Raw genomic sequence first — 20,328 nt, forward strand, 5'->3', positions numbered from 1 at the left:
TCAACATTGTCCTCCACATAAGAACATCCCCATTCAAATCAATGGTCGGTTCACTCTTGTTATTTATTGAACTAATATTAGTAATAATGATTAATTCAAAATGATAATATATTTTAACGAATATTAAAATTTTAAAATGAACCTCTCTATCAAGATCAAAATGCATCAATATTGTTTTTTAGATAATTTATTAGATGATTTATTAGACCTAATTGGCTACTCTATTCAATACTCCCTCTGTCCCTTAATACTCGCACCGTTTTGACTTTTTGCACTATTCACATAATTTACTTTGACTCTATTTTATTTCTAGTATATAAAAACAAATGTTAGTATATAATATATTGTTGGTTTCATCTTAATGTATATTTTCAAAATATTAATATTTTTATAAGTTTTTATGATATGTAGTTAAAGATATTGGTGGTCAAAGATGTGCATTGGCAAGCGTATCCAGTCGAAACGGTGCGAGTATTAAGGGACGGAGGGAGTAACATTAAACCTTAGCCAACATAGCTTATGTCGTTGTTGTTGATGATGTTGTGAGGCTTAACCACATGAATCAATGAACACTACAACTAAGGCTTCAATATTATAAGAGTTGTCAACGTGGGCGAAGGATTTTATCCTAGTTTCTAAGTTTTTTGGTTGTTCAGCTTTGAAGTCACCAACTCAGGTTCTTTGTTACTACGGAGTATTTTAAAAAGTCGGTGAATCGACAAGGTGTGTTGCGTTGATAAAATTTAAAGAAAGAACGAGCTTTTTGTGTCAACAAATAATCATCTTAGAAATTGGGCCCCAATCCCCTCACTGAATTCCGCCATGAACATCCCTGCCCGTTATCCCTTCCTTGCACCTAATTGAAAAAAAAAAAATCATTTGATGAATTATCTCATTTTTATACGGATTAAAATAACATTTGGTTACGTGAAAAGAATATGAATATATTTTTAATAAATAGTGAAATAATATACGAAATATTATTAACAAAAAGGTGAAATATTATATCGCATGTTATTTTGTCGTAGTGTCATGATCTTTTGATTATGCTCATATATTATTTTGGTCCATCATATTCTACTGAATCACTGTGCACCATGGTCCATATTCTACTTATCAATAAGAAGTTTGTGTATCACACTTCCGTTTCATTAGTACTACTAGGTATTAGTATTAAGATTAGTATTAGTAATAAACTAATAATTAGATAAGTATATTAGTACCTTACTTTGCTTACAATTTACTTACACAATACAATCACTCCACCATTTTCGTAAGCCACCGGGGACCTCTTTCCGAGATCAAAGATTTTCTCTGCAAAAAAACATTATACTTCAGAAAAGGAGGTAAGCTCAATTTCTAAACTTCTTTTTTTTCCCGCTTATTAAGGTTACTTGTTTCGTAATTATTGTGAAAGTATTCTACATTTGAGAATTTATCATTTAATTAAAGCTGCTTGTACAATGCTTTGATCGCATTATTTTGTTTGTGAAACAGACAAATTTTGCTATTAATTTAGTTGTTTTGTCAAATAATTACGATTTTTTCTGTATACAAATTAACACTAAATCACTAATTATTGTTGTATGAAATTAACATTTAAATTGATGAATTTGATTTGATTTGTTGAGAATTTTCTATTTCTGAACTGTCTGACAATAATCATAATATGTGAAGTATGGTTTGATTTGTTCCGAATTCTCTAATTTTGTCTTTTTTCTGGGCTTGCATACAAAATTACAATTCTAACTTTCTTAAATTGGATCTTTTATTTTGTACTCGTATGAGAGAAATCCGATTGTGCAATGTCTGGAATGCGATTTGCATTTTCGCCTGATGCAAGCTTAATATTTCGATCTTATCATCTTAAATTTCGTTTTTTTTTTCCAGTAATGCTAAGTGAATTTCTTGATTATTGAGTTGCTTATGCAATGAAAACACTGTTGATATAAATTTTCATGTGTTTACAACTATTGTGTGAAAATGCGATTTCCAGGCTATGCTATGGAGGTTAAAGAAGAGGCGCCGTACTAGTGCATTACACCAATTGAGCTTGTTACTATGCCTCCGACAGCACTGTCGAAAAACAAGAGTTTAGCATCTTCTGGTGACATTGATCATGAATTGGATTACAGAAGGACATCAAGACAGCACCAAACATCGAGGTTTGCTAGGGAGAAGCCTTTGTCTCCAAGAACTAGTCAAAGTTTGAAGTTCAAAGATAAGGTCGTCATTCGTCCTCCACATTCTGATCTTCCCCTTGAGTTTGTGAAAAATGCTAATAATGTGTTTGTCGTCCAAACAAAGTGTTCTGGCAGTCATCAGCAGCCTCAGGAGAGGAAAGGTGCGAGTAAGGAGGAGGAGGAGCTTGTTAAGTACATGTCCAAGGTGCCTGGTTTTCTTCAAAGAGGAGAAAAGGTCCAAGATAATGCTTTAAATTTTGGAGTTCTTGATTGGGGTCGTCTACAGAAATGGACACACAAACATGAAAAAACCTTAGAGAGTGAGAGAATTACTAGACCTGCCGCTGGAAGTTGTTCTTCATCTGCTACGGAAAATTCTGAGGCTTTGTTTCTCTGCAGAGAGCAACCTGGTATTTCTAATAGTAATTCAGCCCACATACTTGATTTTTCTCCAGTTGTCAAACCTCTTAGTAGAAAGCCACTGAACCGCACAGTTCTGAAAACCTCATCAAACAGTACCACAGATGAGAAGCAGAAAACCAGCAAGAAAAATACTCATAGAAAAAAAGATTCTGCAAATTCCATATCTGCCAAATACAAGGAAAACTCTTCGAGTGGCGATGGTTGTGTGCTAAAAATGAGTGATTGTAATCATGAAATCTTAGCAGCAGGGAACAGAAAAGTCAGCAACTCGGATAGTGATGCATTAAAGTGTTGTGAGAACATTGAAGGACTTAGACTTGATACTCCACATCAGTATTTCTCTGGTAAGCAGGAGGGCATTGTTCTCCTCTTGCCCAAAGATTTCTCTGGTTCTGCAAGCTCAGAGGTGCATCATAGATCATCACTCGATGGGAAGTCAGTTGATCATAACTGGGGTAGCTTTTCTGATATATTTTCCATTGATGAGATTCACCCAGATGAGTCATTTTATGATATTCCACATTCTTGCTCCCTGAAAAATGCAGTTGAGACAGAGAAGGAACTGGATTTAAAGCTTGATACTTTGATCAGAGCTCAGGGCATTGAGAGTCCAGTCAACCCGTCAAATATGTCTTTGCACTCTACTGAGAATAAAATAGAAGTAGCAACAAGTACTTCAGCTGAAACGGCTGGAGATAGTTTAAGACATCGGTTTAGTAGTGGCATAGCTAGGATGACGAAAAGCCTTAGCTTTAGAGAGGGTTCAGTTCAACCTCCAATTAGCTCCACTTATGTAAGTGCCAAGTCTGGTCCTGCTAAACCCGAGTGTTTCACTTATAGTGAATCTCGAAGCATCAAAGCAAATATGAGTGCCAGAGCAAGAGCTAGTCCTTTAAGAAGACTACTAGACCCATTTCTGAAATCTAAGGTCCCAAACCAAGTGAGTGAAAAGTCAAATGAGTTGATAATGAAGCAGCCAATACCTACAGAAGTGGCTGAGAATGAAAAACACGAGGCATCAACAGTTAAAGCACTTTTGCATCTTTCAGTTAAGAGTGGGTTACCTTTGTTTAAGTTTGTGGTTGAAATTAAAAATGAGATATTTGCAACTACGGTTAAAACATTAAGCACACTAGAAAAGGATGGTATCAGATGGTTATACACTTTCTGTTCTGTTAATAGAGCCCAAAAGAGGAGTGGTGGCCGGAAAATTCAAGGGTTTAAACGATCTGGATTTGGGTACAATGTTGTTGGTCAAATGACGGTTTCAGAACCTCATTTTCCAAGCTGGTGTAAACAGGAATCCAATGGAGGAAACAAGATAAAAGAATCAGTCTTGTATAGTGTTGGTGTAAACAATATAGATGGTGCAACTTCAGAATTCAAGAAAAGCAGAGAGCTGGCGGCGATAGTAGGAAACATGCCTGATACTACTGGGAAAAGCAGCATTACTTATGACGAGTATAATCTGGATAACTGGTTTTCTGACTTGGAACATGAGAATTTGGGGCATGTAGTTGTCATACTACCAGGTTCCGACCACAGCTTGCCTCATGAAGGTGTGCCGTCTTCTTTGATTAACCGTTGGAGATCAGGCGGATCATGTGATTGTGGAGGGTGGGATATTGGGTGCAAGTTGAGAATTCTCACTGACAGGCGACACCACAAGGTTGTACAAACTCAATTTGATCTATATGATCAGGTATGTTCTTTACCTTTTTCCATGGATGTTGTATGGCTGTACCCCACCCCTCGTTGGGTCTTATGGATGATATGTCATGCTTCTTTACTCACTAACACATGCACTTATACTGCTTTCGTCTAGGGAGAAGCTAAGAAACACAGGCCTTTCTTTAGGATGATTCCTCTTCGAAATGGACTTTTCTCAGTGGAATTTGATGCCAAAATTACTTCTTTGCAAGCATTTTCGGTATCTGTTGCACTGATCAACAGTCGAAAACCAGACACAATAGACCAAGGTGAATCAAAAGAGGAGTTTGGTGGGACAAATGCCTCTATGGACAATAGCTATGAAGGCCATGACATCTATGCCCCACCTCCGCCCCTCTCTCCTGTTGGCAGAGTATAAGTCAGGCTAATAGTCGAAGTAGACTTGTGAGGCAATTACGTAGCTTCAAAATGAGTTGGGTTTTAGATACAGTGTAGCAATTAACATCCTCCTCTTTGTATCCAGTAAAATGTTGGAAACGTCTTCAGTAGTATCAGCAGTAAAGGATATACTTGTGCAAAACATTAGTTACTTAACAAGTCCAAATTTTCAATGTTAGATGATCAGCAAAAAGGCTAAAAGCATTTAAGCTCTTTGAACATATGTGTCTCAGACACTTTTCTATGTACAGCTGGTTGTACATAGTGCATGGAACAACCAATTCTTGATGACACGTTCCTAATTATTTTTAAGTTTGCTAGAAGATTGGTAGAAGGCAGAAATAATCCCCTAGTTTTGAAGATGTGCTCCATTGATTATGGGACACCCAAAATGAAATACATAAAGAACAAAAAGGGGTAGAGGGAGTAGTTTATAAGCCTGAACAATAAATGAGTTGTGTAACAAAATATCATGAAATATACTCGGTAAAATAATATTTGGTGTACTTTGGAGATTGTGTGTAAAAAGTTATACTCCAAGTGTATTCAAGTTTGATAACTTAAGGTATGTTCTATATCGTTTTTTACTACGTAGAAAACTAAAAACTTGGAAGCAACAAAGTAGCTGGTTATCAGTTTTGCAAATCAACATGCATGACTATTATGAAATGAACCCACTAATATTTTATTACTTCTCTTTCTCGATTATCCAAAAATTTTACAAAAAGTTACCAATTGAAACCTCACCTTTTTTTTGGTCAATTATTGAGACCTCTTCTTACTTTTCTGGCCAAAGTTAACTATGGTGGTTTAAAAAATGTTAAGTCCTTGGGTTAAGAATATAATAATAACATTTTATTTTTGCAAAAATACAAAACTAATAAATTAATTAATTGTTATTCTTACACCTCCAATATCCCCCTCTTGAACAAACATCATCGGAAACTGCCAACACCACATTAATGTGTATTTCCTTTATTAAAGAAGTCCGTCCAGTTATAGTTCACAGCTCAGCGATATATTGATCAAAAAATGTTAAGTAGCTAATTTCTAATATTCACATTTTTTACATAGAACCCAACAAAACCAAAATGTTCGCTTGAATGTTTTAACATAGAGCTATAAAATGGGCAATGTCAAGGGCAGGTCGGGCCCAAACTTAATGAAATTGGTATGTTTGGGTCATATTTAGTCAGTTCAAGTGACCCATTTAGCATAACCCAACCCGCTCCGACCCATTTTTAAAGAAAATTAGTATATGAATCACAACCTAAAAATACTCCGTACTTTTATATCAATCTATCATACTTCCCCCTGCATGTCACCCTTTTAAAAAGCATCTTCATTCGAAATAATGGTCGAACGCCATTTTACTTTCAATCAATTTAGAAATCATGCAAAATGTTTGCTCTCCTTATGTGATTAAGGTATAAACATCACAAAGTAAACCTAAAAAAAAAAAAATCAAACAACCATAACACATCGATCAAAATCAACACAAAAATAATAAAATTTAACAACATAAATATCATACAAAATCACAAAATTAACCAATTTCAATTATTAATCTAAAGACGAACAAAATAAACTCAATAAAACCCCTAAAAATTGGCAAATAATACTACTTATTACTCCCTCCGAATCTAAATGTTATTCCCGTTTCCTTTTTTAGTGTCCCAAAATAATCTTCCCATTCCTTTTATTTCCTTTTTAATCTCTTCCTTGAAATTTTAACTTTGTAATTCTATTGGTTTATCAATAAAAAACCTTGTAGTCTCATTGGTTGGTTTAAGTTTGGATGGATTAATGAGTTGGCATTTTTATTCCTTAAATTCTATTGGTTCAACTATTTTGTTTTCTTGTGAAAATGGAATCAAAAAGCAACAATTCCCCATAAAACTACATTAATAATAGTTAATCTTATAATATTTCTTTTTCCTTAATAACCGCGTAAAATGACAAACGGGAATAACATTTAGGTTCGGAGGGAGTAACTCATAACTTATATAATTTTTTTTTGATTTAATTTACTAGTTTGAATAGTCAACCTTGAGTTAAAGGTGAGTTTAAATACCATAAATCTAACCTTAGGTCCCAATTATTGACCCAAAAAAAGTGAGGTTTCAATTGGTGATTTTTTGCAAAACTTAGACCCTATTAATGTGCTTAACTCCCCAAAATTATGAATCCATATCTTCTCATATTTAATTAAAATATTCTTCCACTATCTCCACCACATAGTTTTCTATTAAAGTATAACAAATAAGGTTTCAATAACTTATCGCATAAAACTTCGTGAAAAGTTTAATGTGGCGATTAAATCGGGACGGTGATAGTATTATAAAGATAAAAAATATGAGTTAATAATTCAATTTAAAGTTTATCATAAAACCAAAAAAATGAAATTTGAGATACTAAACGGACCCTTAATTGTTTATTATATTTGTTGAAGAAGCTCGTTTTTTCTCTTATTTTAAAATCCTTTTAAAAAAATCAATGCAATAAAACTTAACAATATAAGGCGTAAGCTATCTCAATTATACTTTATAGTATAATTTTTAAAAAAAATCAAGTTATTTTAGGCTCTATCCCGTTCAGCTTATTTTAACTTATTTCGGACAAAATAAGTTCATATAAAATAAGGTAAGTTCGGATAAGTTTAGATAAGTTCAGAAAAAGTAAAGTAAAAATTAGAAAATTTCACAGGAAAATAAGTTTTGTAAGGGTTTTTCTTTTGTATTTCTCGTACTTCATATTATTTTTATTTGGACTTTGAATGTAAGTTTTAAGCATTTGATGAATCCCATTTAGGACTCACCAAAAACTCAAACTTGGTCTGATTTATCAAAGAGTGTGACCACTAGTTTTGACTTGAATTTTTTGCAATACCATCTTGTAAAGGGGAGCCAAATTCTAGGATCACACTAGTGACGGTAATCGAATTGGTACATTGAAAATCGAAATTCAAAACATATAAAATGCGCAAAAGAGTACTCCTACGGCTTAGGAATTTTGAATCTCGACGGAGTCACCACCAAACAAGTTTATGGGTCCGCTTTTTGGAAATACCTAAATGACTCGGGATAGGCTATGACTTGAAACTGCAATAAGACTCGGTTAAGGGAACGAGACACTTATTTTGGTAGACTTGAAAAGTTGGTTCATACAAGACAAGGGTTATTTTCGTGCATAATCCTAATCTGGCACTAAGTTTAGGTTGGTGAGCATGCATATTTAGGACATTGAAATTGCTAATTGTATGCGATTTTCGCTTTAAGTCAAATTTAGGGAGCCTAAACCGGTTGTCCAAAAATTATCTTTGTTAAGCGTGATTATAACTTGTAGATTATTGATTAAGAATGTTAGGTGATGAAAGCAATAACAAATAAAACAAGCATCACACTAGAAAATAAAGGTGCGGAATTATAAAGATTATACATCACCATCTACAAAAAGGAATAGGTGTAAACCAAATCGCCTAGAAGGACTAAGCGTTAAAAATAGAACGAATACGGAGTAGTATAAGTGCGGAATTGAAACGTGCAATATTGAAATAAGTAATAAAATATTGAAATTGCATTATAGAAGTTTCATAAATAATATTGAAAATCCGATTGAGATGCAGTTGCTTATCCAACCGTGGAAATAATCTCACTTTGAAATGATTTTCTCATTAAGAAGTCTCGATTTTGTATATGAACATTGAAATAAAGCTTGAATATTGATCTTGAATATTGAATGTGGTATTTGAACATTGAATATTGAACATTGAACTTGAAATTAATTAGGAGGTCACATTCTTACAGGTTAAGACTTTAATGTAAAAAGACTTCGCCTTTAATAAGCTCCATTACTTGAAATTGATTCTAGTTTAAAGGGAATGATTCGTGCATAAACATCATTGAATATTGAATATTGAACATGAAATTTGTATCTGTACATGAGACTTAGTTCATGTGTTCTAGTTTGGAAAAGGGTTTGCACTTCCCCTAACATTGTAGAACTTGTATAAAGCTAAGTGTTTTTGAATATTTGCACAATGATTGTTGTAAGGAACACCTTCAAGGATGAAAGCCTCACTTACTAATCATGTTTTATTGAAAACAAAGCATAAAGATTGAAACTTGAAACTAAGACATGGGGTATGGAAGACCATTTAAGGGGATTCAACCATGAAACCCTTAAAGGTTACTCCTTTTTGTACAAAATCTAGTTAATATGAGTTTTAAACTCACTAAACATCATTGGTTTATTGGAAAATATTAAAGATTAGTGCATAAAGATGATATTTTAGGGACTATGATTACCTAGATTTGCTAAGTTGAAGCCTCCAAGATGATTTCCCAATTGCTTAAATATATATTAGAAATTTTATGTGATTTTTGAAAGTTGAATTTTGGAGAAGATTTAGAAAGTGAGGATTGATTTAAGCATTACGACGTTAGGTTATTTCTCATTTTTCCTCCTCCTCTCATTTCTGGAAAAATGAGGGGTTTATATAGAAAAGCGGATGGAAAGATGCCAAAAGGCTTGGGACTGGCACAGGCCTTGCGGAATGCTGCCAAAAAAGGACGATGACGCCGTCTTTTTAGACGCGTTGGCAGCTGTACCTTGTACTATTTGGACGCTAGCTTATGGGAATGTTCTTTGCTAAGAGTGGTAATTTTTACGATTTTGAAAGCGTCGCTTCGCGATTTTGCACAGTTTTGGACTCGGTTTTACGGGTTGGAGCCCGGGATGCTCGATTTTGTGGGTAGGCGCCCGAATTTGGATTTGTTAATGCCATTTTGATTGGAAACATGATTCGGAGACCAATGGTGATATCTGTTTCGAGAGTTTGTGTTTGGATTATGGAATTGTATTTTGGAAATTGAAATTTGTACCAAGTTCTAGGATGGGAACAGACTTGGGGGATTGGATTTAGGATGATTGGACTTGGAACAATTTCATTGTATTTTAGCAATTGGGGCTTCCGCTCGGAGTTGCACCACACATGTATCTAGGATAATTGTTTCGTCAACAACCATAAGGGGAGACACAAATTAGGTGCCTCAAATTTTAAATAACGAGCAATGAGGGAGAGGGACGGCAGGGGCTTGCGGGGCGAGCACGCGGCTAGGTTGTGCTTGCTCGGTCGGGCCGACGAGCTCAAGAGAGGAGAGAGAAAAGTGAGGGAGAGAAATATGAGGGTTTAATGAATTTTTTGTGGGGTTTGAACATCCAACATGTATTTATAGGTTTCGAAATCAATAATGGGGTAGGCATAGGAAATCCCTTTCAGGCTTCCCTTGAAAAGTAAAGTTGGCTTGTTTTACGGTTTGGACTTATAATTGGAATTGGACTAGAATATCTAAAATTTGTTTTACTTTTCAAAACCCAATTAAATTTCCCAACTAAAACCAAACATCATTTTACTTTTCAATTAAAATAATAAATACTATTAATTAATAAAATACATTTAGATAAATATTTAAATGCAAGTTAAATTTATAAAATCTATAAAAATACTTTATAAATATAATTAAATATATTTATAATTACTTAAAAATACGGGGTATTACAGTCTACCCTCCTTAAAGAAGTTTCCTCCCGAAACTTGAGCACAATAACTGAAACTTTTGCTTGAACAACTTGAAATTTACTGCTTTACTTGAAAAATATTTATGTTGTTGTACTCTTTGAGTGATTAAACATGTTAATCTTTACGCATCAAAGTGCGCAAAACGATAAACTTGAAGTGCAATTCTAATAAAAAGCACTAAAGCATAAAATAAGGGAAAAAAAAGGCAAAATCGCAAAATTATACCGCACTCTACCCCCTTTAAAAGACACGAGTTACGACCTCGTAACTCAAATAACCTCGGAAATAGCTCGGGTTACTTCTTTCTCATATCGTCCCCACCTTCCCAAGTTGCTTCTTCAGACTCTTGGTTAGACCACAATACTTTTGCAATCTTAACATCCTTATTTCGCATACTCCGTACTTTGCTATCTAGGATCTTAATTGGTCTTTCCTCGAAATATAAACTTTGGTCTAACTCTATTGTTTCTTGTTGTAACACATGCGACTTATCCGGAATATACTTTCTCAATTGCGAAATGTGAAACAAATCATGCATTCTATGAAAATACATTGGTAAGGCTTGTATACATGCTGCATTTTCTATCCTTTCTAATATCTCATAGGGACCTATGTACTTTGGGCTTATCTTTCCTTTCTTGCCAAACCTCATTACACCCTTCATCGGTGAAACTTTGAGAAACACTTTGTCACCCACTTGGAATTCACCGTCCCTACGTTTCAAGTCTGCATAGCTATTTGAAAAACAACATATCTGAGATTGGCAAACTGAAATTTATTCATTCATTGAATCTTCCAAAAGAGTTGATTCTTACAAAATGTTTTGCCTACATGTAATGCTTAGAAAATAATGTTTGTACTTGTTACTTTTAATACATGTCCCCAAAACAAAAAAGTGATATATATATATATATATATATATATATATATATATATATATGTATATATATTTCTCTTAGCTTCATTGATTTTCTTTCTATTCATCATACAATTGTATGCATTCATTGACTTCCCACCTTGGTGCTTTAACTCTTTGGCAGATTGTCTTCTCTCTAATATTTTTTTCTTGTTGTATGGAAGTTGGTAGTCATTGTTGCCCTTGTATTTTAGAATTTAATTTTTATATTGTAGTTATATCCACACATTAGACAATGTCTTTGGATGCAATTCATTAAAAGAATTAGTAACTGCTCCACTTAAATCTTCCATTGTTTTAGGCATTCTCTTGTGCATTATTGATTATATTGACTTGAAAAACCCCAAGTCCAAGATGTTACAATTTGGACTGTTTGTTGGCTGTTGAGTTAATACAAAAGTAAACCCATCTTGTTGGTAGTGTTGTTTCCATTCAGGAACAGACTACAATATGTGTGCCTTTCATTGTCTTGAATTATGTAAGTAACCTTTTCCCCCTCATGAGGTGCCATTTTTCTTTGATTGTTGGGATTAACTTTGTTGATTATCATAGCCCTGTTTGCTATTTGATTGACCGACTTCACTGGTTTATTCTCATTTTCTCCTTTACTTTGTTTTTTAAGTTCTTTTTGCTGCTATTGAATCTGTGAATGGAAATATACCAAGTTTACCATCAAATTCACACTACCCATCATCACCCCACCTTGGCCTTGAATGAAGTCATACATGCCATAATATGTTGGATCATGTGTATAGAATAATCCATTATATATCAATCTAATTACCCACCTCATGCATCCTTGCCATCTTGCATGCTTCTGAAATACTAGGATGTAAGGGACTTGAGTGTGGCTTAATGAACTTTCTCTTGATTAATCTCCACATTGTTGTTTTCCCCAAATTTAGCATCTTTTCAAGATCTCTAATGCATGTTTTGTCCCTCATGCCTATTGATGCAATAGAGTCATAGGTCACTTGTACTGTTTTTCTTACACAGTTATGATATTTGTTGTCCATGTCATAAGATTGCATTGCTTGCTTCTGTCTAAGTGCCTTGTTCCAGATTGCACTTATGGTTCTTCTAGTGCATGTAATCATACTTTTTCTTGCCCCTTGAATTGTGCCATAAATGAGGTAGTCTGACCCTTGATTCTTTTTGCCTAGCAGGAACAATAGAATTTACAACCTCATTTCATTGCTTACCCTTGGCTTCTTAGGCTTATGATGATTTGGTTGTTGTGTTGTTGTTTGACGATGTTGAGTGGTTGACTCTTATGGTGGTGGCATGCTCAAATCAAATAAATATGGAACAACTTGTAGATTTGATATAGCTGTTGCTTGTGAATGTTGTTGTCCCACTTCTTCTGCTCCATCTTCATCTGGTACTTGTTGTGCCAGTTCATTGAAGTCTGGTACTGGTCGAAATTGCGAAAATCACTCCATGTCCCCATATTCATGAGCATTTATAACCACAACAGCTTCTTCAACAACATAATCAGCAGCTACGTACATCATTCCAAGTTAGATTCAAAGTTAATGGCATCTCCTTCATCACCAGAAAATCCGAGGAAAGCATCCTCTTCTTGTTTTGAAGCCATGTCCCTTGTTTATTTGCCAAGTTATTCATTGGATTGAGGCTGGAATGTGTACTGTTTTCTTGAAAAGTTTAGAACTGAATTTTTGAGTGAATAGTTTGTTTTTATATTTGGGGGGGGGGGGGGGGTGGGTGGGTGGGTGGGGGAACCCCTTCTTGTAATCCCCCGTAATTTTATTATATTTTATTTATATATTTTAACGTATATTTAATATATTTAAATATAATTTACGAATTTTAGAAATGAATAGGTAATTAAAATATAATTATTTTATTTCATTTTGAATATTTTAATGATTTATGAAATCAAAAATTATTTTTGAATTTTACGTTAAATTGAATTCGGATTTTGAAATCACGTTCGATTGAAATTAGAAAACAATCCCAACCATTTTTGAATCAACAACCCAAATCCTACTCCTAGCCCAATTGGATAAAGCCCAAACCAATAAAACCCAAAACAAATACTTCCTCCCTTTTTCCGAATCACGTGAAACCAAAGGAAAAAGAAAAAAAAAAGAAAAAAAAGAAAGAGACCTAAGTTTTCCCTATTCACGTAACTCATCCCTCTCAGTCGTTTTCTCTCTGCCTTACTTCCCTTGCACGACACCAACCACCTTTGCTCCGTCGCCGCCGCCACCTTCGGCCAGCCACCTCACTGTGTCACTGCCGCCGACCAACCAACACAAACCGACACCATTCTTCCTCTCCCCCTTCGCCTTGCAAACACCAGCGCTCTCTCCTCCCTTTTCGTGCTCCTCACAACCACCACCAGTGCACACAACTGCCGCGAGTTTCCTCGCCGCCAGAACAGCCGCCAGCACAGCCCCTGACCGCCGGCCCCCTTTCGGTAGTCCCCCTCTCCTCCTTCCTCTTCTTTTCGTTCTTTTTCTGTTCGGTTTTCGATTTCCTTCTCCTCATTCTCTTGCTTTGATTATCGCATAACAGCCACCGCACAACCGCCTCCCTCGCTGCCACCGCACACCCGCCGTCCTCCAGCCGTGCCTCACACCGCCGGCCACCTTCGTCCCCTTCTCTTTAGTGGTTTATTTCTTGAACCCTAAGTAATTAAATTAAATATTCTAATTTTATGTCATTAATTTAAGTTATGTTTTAATTAAATTGAATTTAGGATTTGTATGATTTAATTCGAATTTCAGACTTATATATTATGTTTAAATAGTAAATTTAATTTTCAGATTATATAAATGCATTGAAATAATGATTTTAATTATTAAAGCTTGAATTTTGAAATCATGGTAGGATGATTGTGGATAATTAAAATTATTGTTTCAACGTTCTAGGCATGTCAAATTGGCATTGGCGAAGTTTTAAACGAGTTTATATTGCTGGAAATTAAAGTATGATGCTTTGAAGAGTTTTCAACGAATTTCAATAATTAATTCAATAATTGTTATGCTAGGAAATTAAACATTCAAGTTTTGACATTGGGGAATGTTATAAACATGTTTAGGATGTATTTAGAATGCTCTATTATAGTTGTGAATGATTAGAAGTTGATTGGGAATTCTTGTTGGTTGTTTTAGGCGGAGAATTCTCTTTAGGCGACTTTTGATAGTGTTAAAGTGGCCTATCAGTTTGTTTACACAAGGTACGTACATACCTGTGTGCTTGAAATGTGTGCTATTTGTTGAAACCATGCTGAAATTGTTGATGAACTTGGTTATGTTGAGATTGTTGATGAACTTGGTTATGTTGATATTGTTGATGAACTTGGTCAGGTTGAAATTGCATGTTTAATACTGTTGGATGAACATGTTAAACCTATATTTCATTATGAGAATTATAACATGTTAGTATGGATGATTGATGCAAACATGTTGGTTGGGAACACTAGATTATTCTATATTTGTTGGTTTGGATTGATCGATCGTTGTTTCCTTTTTAGCTTCTCACTACTTTATGAGGGCTGTGGACCTTGTTTAGTAAGTTGAAACCTTATACCCATATACAGGGGTTGATCATGGTTAAAGGAAAGGTTGGATTAATTGGAATGAGTCTTGATTCATGCCTTTATGATCACTTACTTAATTCCAAGATAAAAACAGTTGTGAACAAATGTGGATTGTATGCCTTATGTGATTGTTGAGTCATAACAGAGTCTCAATTTGTAAATCATGTAAAGTGAAACCGAATAGCAATAGCTTTAGACTGTGCACGTCTAAAGTGACGGACAAACAGGAGTTGGGGTTCATGGTGGTAGCCCATGGCCTTTTCTGGGACCGGATTGATCACCGTGTTCTATTTTTATTAAAACGTTCCTCGATATCGCACGTCACTGAGGTTACGGAGTCGCGCCCGTACCTCGTCTTCCTTAGTGAAGACTTGTGGATGGACAACTCGGTCCATTGTCTATTTCAACTAAAATAATATTATTGCTAAAAGTCTAGCCTAGTCTAGTCTGGTCAAGTATGGTCGTCAAACTATCATGTTTTGTCTGCCCTTGTTTGTGTTCATTAGTATCATGTTAGGGTTGTTCGTTTAATAGAATCATGTTAGGATTATTATTGATTTAGTTTGTAGTACTCATCTTTGCTGATTACGTGCTTTTGCTTGTGCATGTTGATCATGGCTATGCCTTATTGATCCTGTGATGACCCAATCTTTGGTGAGCAGTCTCTAAGGATCAATAAGCATTGTCCATCTGCAGGTTTGAAGATGTTGCATCATTGGGATCGGAAATAGAGAGCTTGTATTAAGTTTTGATTTGCTAAGTTGACTTGGGTTTGTTTAATTGGACTTTAAACTTGTCGTACTATTTATATTTCCTTATTTTCGTTGGTTGATTTTTGGGACTAAACCTGTAATCGATTATTTATAAACCTAAAGTTAGTTTTATGTTTTCCGCTGCAAAATTCTGAATAAGCCGTTACGTTTTCACACGGGCGATAATGCCTTGATAATTCTCTACGTTTTATATTATTTCTTATTTAAGTTCGAAATCAAGTTATTTTTTCAAGTTAAAGTGATACTTTCGACATTTTTATTTTTCTTATTATTTATTTATTCAAAAAAATATAATAATAATAATATGAATACATTTTTTTAAAGGAGTTCAATTTTTTTTCAGTTGTTCAAGAGTTAGAATTCGTTATTTAAAAAAAATATATATATATAAATCTTTTTTGAATTAATAATTTTTTTTTCGAATTTATTCGCTACGCATTTCCTAAATTTATTTTACTTTATTTATTTTATATTTTTATTCTATGTTATAATTTTATTATATTATCGTCCTTTTACTTTGTTATTTAAACTATTTCAATGCTTTAGTTTGTGAGAGATGGGTAGTATAAGAAGGGCATATAAGATAGAATTATATGCGCATTAGTAGCTAGTCAATGCTAGCATAAGAAATTGATTGTTATGTACGTGCGTGTGCTAATTGTTTAATGTTACATTTAAATGTGCATAAAGAATTGTTTGCTTCCACCAAACTTATTGCATTATTGAACTTTGTTTATGATTTGGCTGGAAAATCGTTAGTGAGACCCGGAATTGTTTATTTCAGGAATAAAATGTTTCTTTCCAAGTACACCAATATAGGATCCTTCGAGAAACTTGATATAGAAACCGTTGACATTTACGTGAAGAAAATTGTGTTTGGATGCGAATATCATTCATAAATGATTGTTTATGTATGTGAATTCTAAATGTTGGTGTGATATTACATTGCTAGGATAATGTTAAGTGAAGTTTTGAACCTTAAATAGAATATATTACTTACAGGTTGCGGTCTAGGATGACCATCAATAATGACCTAGCTACTGCTATTCGCCTCTTGGCGGAAAGGCTAACCCAGGAAAGAACTGAGCGTCCCGATTCTGCAGGGGACATGTTTGAAAGGCTTGCGAAAGTTAAGCCACCATACTTCAAGGGGCAAGCAGACCCGACCTTCCTAGAAAACTGGATTAGGGAGTTTAAAAAGCTATTTTGGGCGGTAAACTGTCCTGAAAATATGAAAGTAGGTCAAGCTGTCCTTTACCTAAAAGACGAGGCCGATCTATGGTGGAAAGATAATGGAACTAGGCTAAGTGTTGTTGAAGGATTTAATTGGGACTCATTTGTTGTTGCATTGAGGGAAAAGTTTTATCCTCCTTTTATAACAAAACGAAAAGCGCAGGAATTCATAAACCTTGGGATGAGGAGTATGACCATCGCTGAATATTATAGCAAATTTATAGCGATGTCGAGGTTTGCACCCGAGGTTGTAGCCACAGAAGAGATAAAGGCTCAGAGGTTTGGGCAAGGGTTGACCGATGAGATCCTGTTGGGATTAGGTGGAGAAACCTTTACATCTTTAGATAATGTGTATGAGAGAACCGCTCATATTTATGGTTTGCAGTCCATAAGGGACTAGAAAAATGTTGTTGGGGAGAAAAGGAAAGAGTTTAATGCTGGGAAAAACCAAGGGAATTTCAAGAAAAATACGAATTTGAATAGGAATGAGAGTGGAAATGGAAATTTTCAAGGGAGGAACAACCAGGGGCAAAACAATAGGAACCCATCTGAGAGAGTGCATCACTGTAAGATGTGCAGCAACAACCATCCTGGTAAAAACTGCAAGGGAGAATTAGTGACATGCAACTATTGTCAGAAAAGGGGGCATAGGGAGTATGAGTGATTCACCAAGCAGAAAAAGGAACAAAATGGTAATGGAAGTAGAAATCAAGTGAGGTTTAACCAGTCTGGAAGTCAAGATTCAAAGCCTGGAGGGGCACGAAACAATCAAGAAAACTATAATAAGCCCGCAAATGATAACAACAACCAGAATAAGACTCCGGGCAAACCGTTCATGATGACTAGAAATGAAGCTGAATATTCTGCAGACGTAGTTCATGGTACTTTTCTATTAACTCCGTGCTAGTTAAAACATTATGTGATTCGGGAACAACTTATTCTTTCGTTTTGTCATCCGTTAATAAGAGTCTGAAGTTAGTAGATTTTGAATGATTGATTTACCTGCTATTATGTCTACTGGTGTAACCATAAGGTGTACCAAGTTGTTTAAGAATTCGCCTTTGAAGATAAAAGATTGCGTTTTCTTTATGATTTGATAGAGTTTAATCTGGGAAACCTAGATGTAATTCTGGGGATGGATTGGCTAAGTTTGTTCAAGGCCAAGTTAGAGTGTGTAATTCAGAAACTAAGTATAAGGAACCCTATTGGAAATTTGACCTCATATAGACGTTTTGAGAAATCCAAGAACCTTGGGGTTATTTCTGCAATGCAAGTGAGGAAATTGATGATAAGAAGTGTGAATTATTTTTCTGTAGGGTGCTAGATGTGAGTAAAGAAGTTGGAGTGAAGATCGAGGATGTTCCCATGGTGAATGAATTCTTTGATGTGTTTCCGAGTGAAATTGCGAGTACGTCACCAGCTAGAGCCCTTGAGTTCACAATAGAGTTGAATCCCGGACCGACACCTATATCCAGAGCACTTGATAGAATGGCAACTCCTGAAATGAGTGAATCGAAGACATAGTTTCAAGAATGGTTCGATGAGGGGTATATTAGGCCTAATGCATCACCACGGGGAGCTCTGGTGTTGTTTATTAAGAAGAAAGATGAGAGTGTGAGATTGGGTATCTATTTTAGGGAGCTAAGCAATGTAACCATCAAGAACAAATATCCTTTGCCTAGGATAGATGACATATTGGATCAATTGAATTGGGCGAGTGTGTTCTCGAAGACTGATTTGCGTTTGAAGTACCACCAATTGAGAATAGCTAATAAGGGCCTAAGACCTCATTAGGATTCGCCATTGTCATTAAGGGTTTAGAGTAACGTCTTTTGGGATAACCAATGCACCTGCGTTAATTATGGATTTGATGAATGAGATTTTCTACGAATTCCGAATTAAGTTCGTTATTATGTTATTGATGATATCCTGATTTATTCAAGGAACGAGAAAGAGCATGACAAACACTTGAGGATTATTTGGAGACGCTTAGAAAGAATTTTGTTTTTATGAGAATGAAGTATACGAATCTTGAAGTCATGTGTGTATAAGTGACATCGACGGAAAAGTGAGGGACTAAATTGATTGAAAACTATGTTACGTGAAGGAATAAATTTAAGAGAAGATTCGAGTGGTCCAGGATCGTTAGAAATCATTTGGCGTCTTGAAAAGATGAAAGGAAATATATGAATTGGTGAAAGAGCTAGGAGTTGTGCCCAAAAGTTATACATCCATGAAAGGCATAATGAGGTTTGGTAAAAAGGAAAAGTTGACCAGAAGGGGTCTCTGTAAATCTTGCTAAGATTCAAGATGTGAGTGAGTGACCTATTCCAAAAACGTGTCCGATATCTAAAGTTTTCTAGGCCTAGATGACCATTATAGGAGGTTGTGAAAGACTTTTTGAAGAGAGCAAAACCATTGACCAACTTGTTGAAAGAGGAATCGAAATTCGAGTGGAGTGAGAAATGTGAGAAAGCTTTCTAGATTTTTAAAAGAGCGTTTGACCTCCGCACCTGTTGTCGCGTCAATTGAAACTTTATGAAACCAATTACCCTACTCATGACCTAAAGCTAGCTGCTAGTGCGTTCGCTTTGAAAGATTTGGAGACATTATCTTTATGGGGCAACATTTGAGATCCTTACCGACCATAAAAGTCTGAAATTTTGGCAAAAAGGTCTAGTGAATCTTGGGAACGACATTGAAATGAGTATTTCTTTCCACCCTGCAACCGATTGACAGACTCAGATTACTACAAAATATATGTTGAGATCCTGTGCTATTGACCTTAAAGGTAATTGGGAAGACCAACTGGAGTGATTGAATTTCTTGCAACAATAGTTACTATGCGAGCTTCAAGATGGAACCTGTTGAGGCATTGTGTGGAAAGAAGTGTAGAAATCCCACTTGCTACGATTTTAGTGGAAATATAGCTTTGGGGGCATGATTCGTTGAAGTAGAAATATCCAAAGTCATTCCCTGGGATGAGTTACGAGGGCGTAACTCGTTTTCTTTTAGGGGGTAGAATGCGATAGAAATTCGCGCTTTTTACCTATTTTTATGGTATTTTTATTCATTTTATGCTTATTTTTGCAACCTTTACATGTTGATGCAAGTAAATAGATTCTCCGCATAAGAAAATGTGTTCTCGAATATTGCAAGTAACTTTTAGTTGGCAAAAGAGTGCACAAGAGTGGCACAAAGTACTTCTACAATAAGAATAAGTTGAAAAGTTTGGAAAGATATGTGAATTTTCGTGTCAAGTTTCGGGACGAAACTTCTTTTAAGAGGGGTAGATTGTAATCCCCCGTAATTTTATTATATTTTATTTATATATTTTAACGTATATTTAATATATTTAAATATAGTTTACGAATTTTAGAAATGAATATGTAATTAAAATATAATTATTTTATTACATTTTGAATATTTTAATGATTTATGAAATCAAAAATTATTTTAATTTTGAATTTTACGTTAAATTGAATTCGGATTTTGAAATCACGTTCGATTGAAATTAGAAAACAATCCCAACCATTTTGGAA

General features: G+C 35.0%; 1 protein-coding gene across 3 annotated transcripts; it reads left to right on the forward strand.

Moving 5' to 3' along the window:
• Positions 1–1,192: 1,192 nt before the first annotated feature.
• On the forward strand, positions 1,193–5,003 carry LOC110796221 (uncharacterized). 3 transcript variants are annotated; one of them, XM_056828551.1, is made up of 4 exons: positions 1,193–1,346; positions 1,997–2,226; positions 2,308–4,308; positions 4,432–5,003. In XM_056828551.1, exons 2-4 carry the CDS (start codon positions 2,062–2,064, stop codon positions 4,693–4,695), a joined length of 2,430 nt encoding a protein of 809 aa, XP_056684529.1. In that variant the 5' UTR covers positions 1,193–1,346; positions 1,997–2,061; the 3' UTR covers positions 4,696–5,003. The 3 variants fall into 3 exon arrangements, with proteins under 3 accessions (XP_056684529.1, XP_021856948.1, XP_021856949.1); XM_022001256.2 differs by having other exon boundaries at positions 1,997–4,308; XM_022001257.2 differs by lacking the exon at positions 1,193–1,346 and having other exon boundaries at positions 2,086–2,226; positions 2,319–4,308.
• The last annotated feature ends 15,325 nt before the right edge of the window (positions 5,004–20,328 follow it).

This window comes from Spinacia oleracea, chromosome 5, assembly GCF_020520425.1.
Source record: "Spinacia oleracea cultivar Varoflay chromosome 5, BTI_SOV_V1, whole genome shotgun sequence".
Lineage (NCBI taxonomy): Eukaryota > Viridiplantae > Streptophyta > Magnoliopsida > Caryophyllales > Amaranthaceae > Spinacia > Spinacia oleracea.

Bases quoted from the DNA above. Each gene is read 5' to 3' on its own strand.
- LOC110796221 (XM_022001256.2), top strand. From the start codon at position 2,062: ATGCCTCCGACAGCACTGTCGAAAAACAAGAGTTTAGCATCTTCTGGT. The intron at 4,309-4,431 runs GTATGTTCTTTA...GCTTTCGTCTAG, and splicing joins AATTTGATCTATATGATCAG to GGAGAAGCTAAGAAACACAG.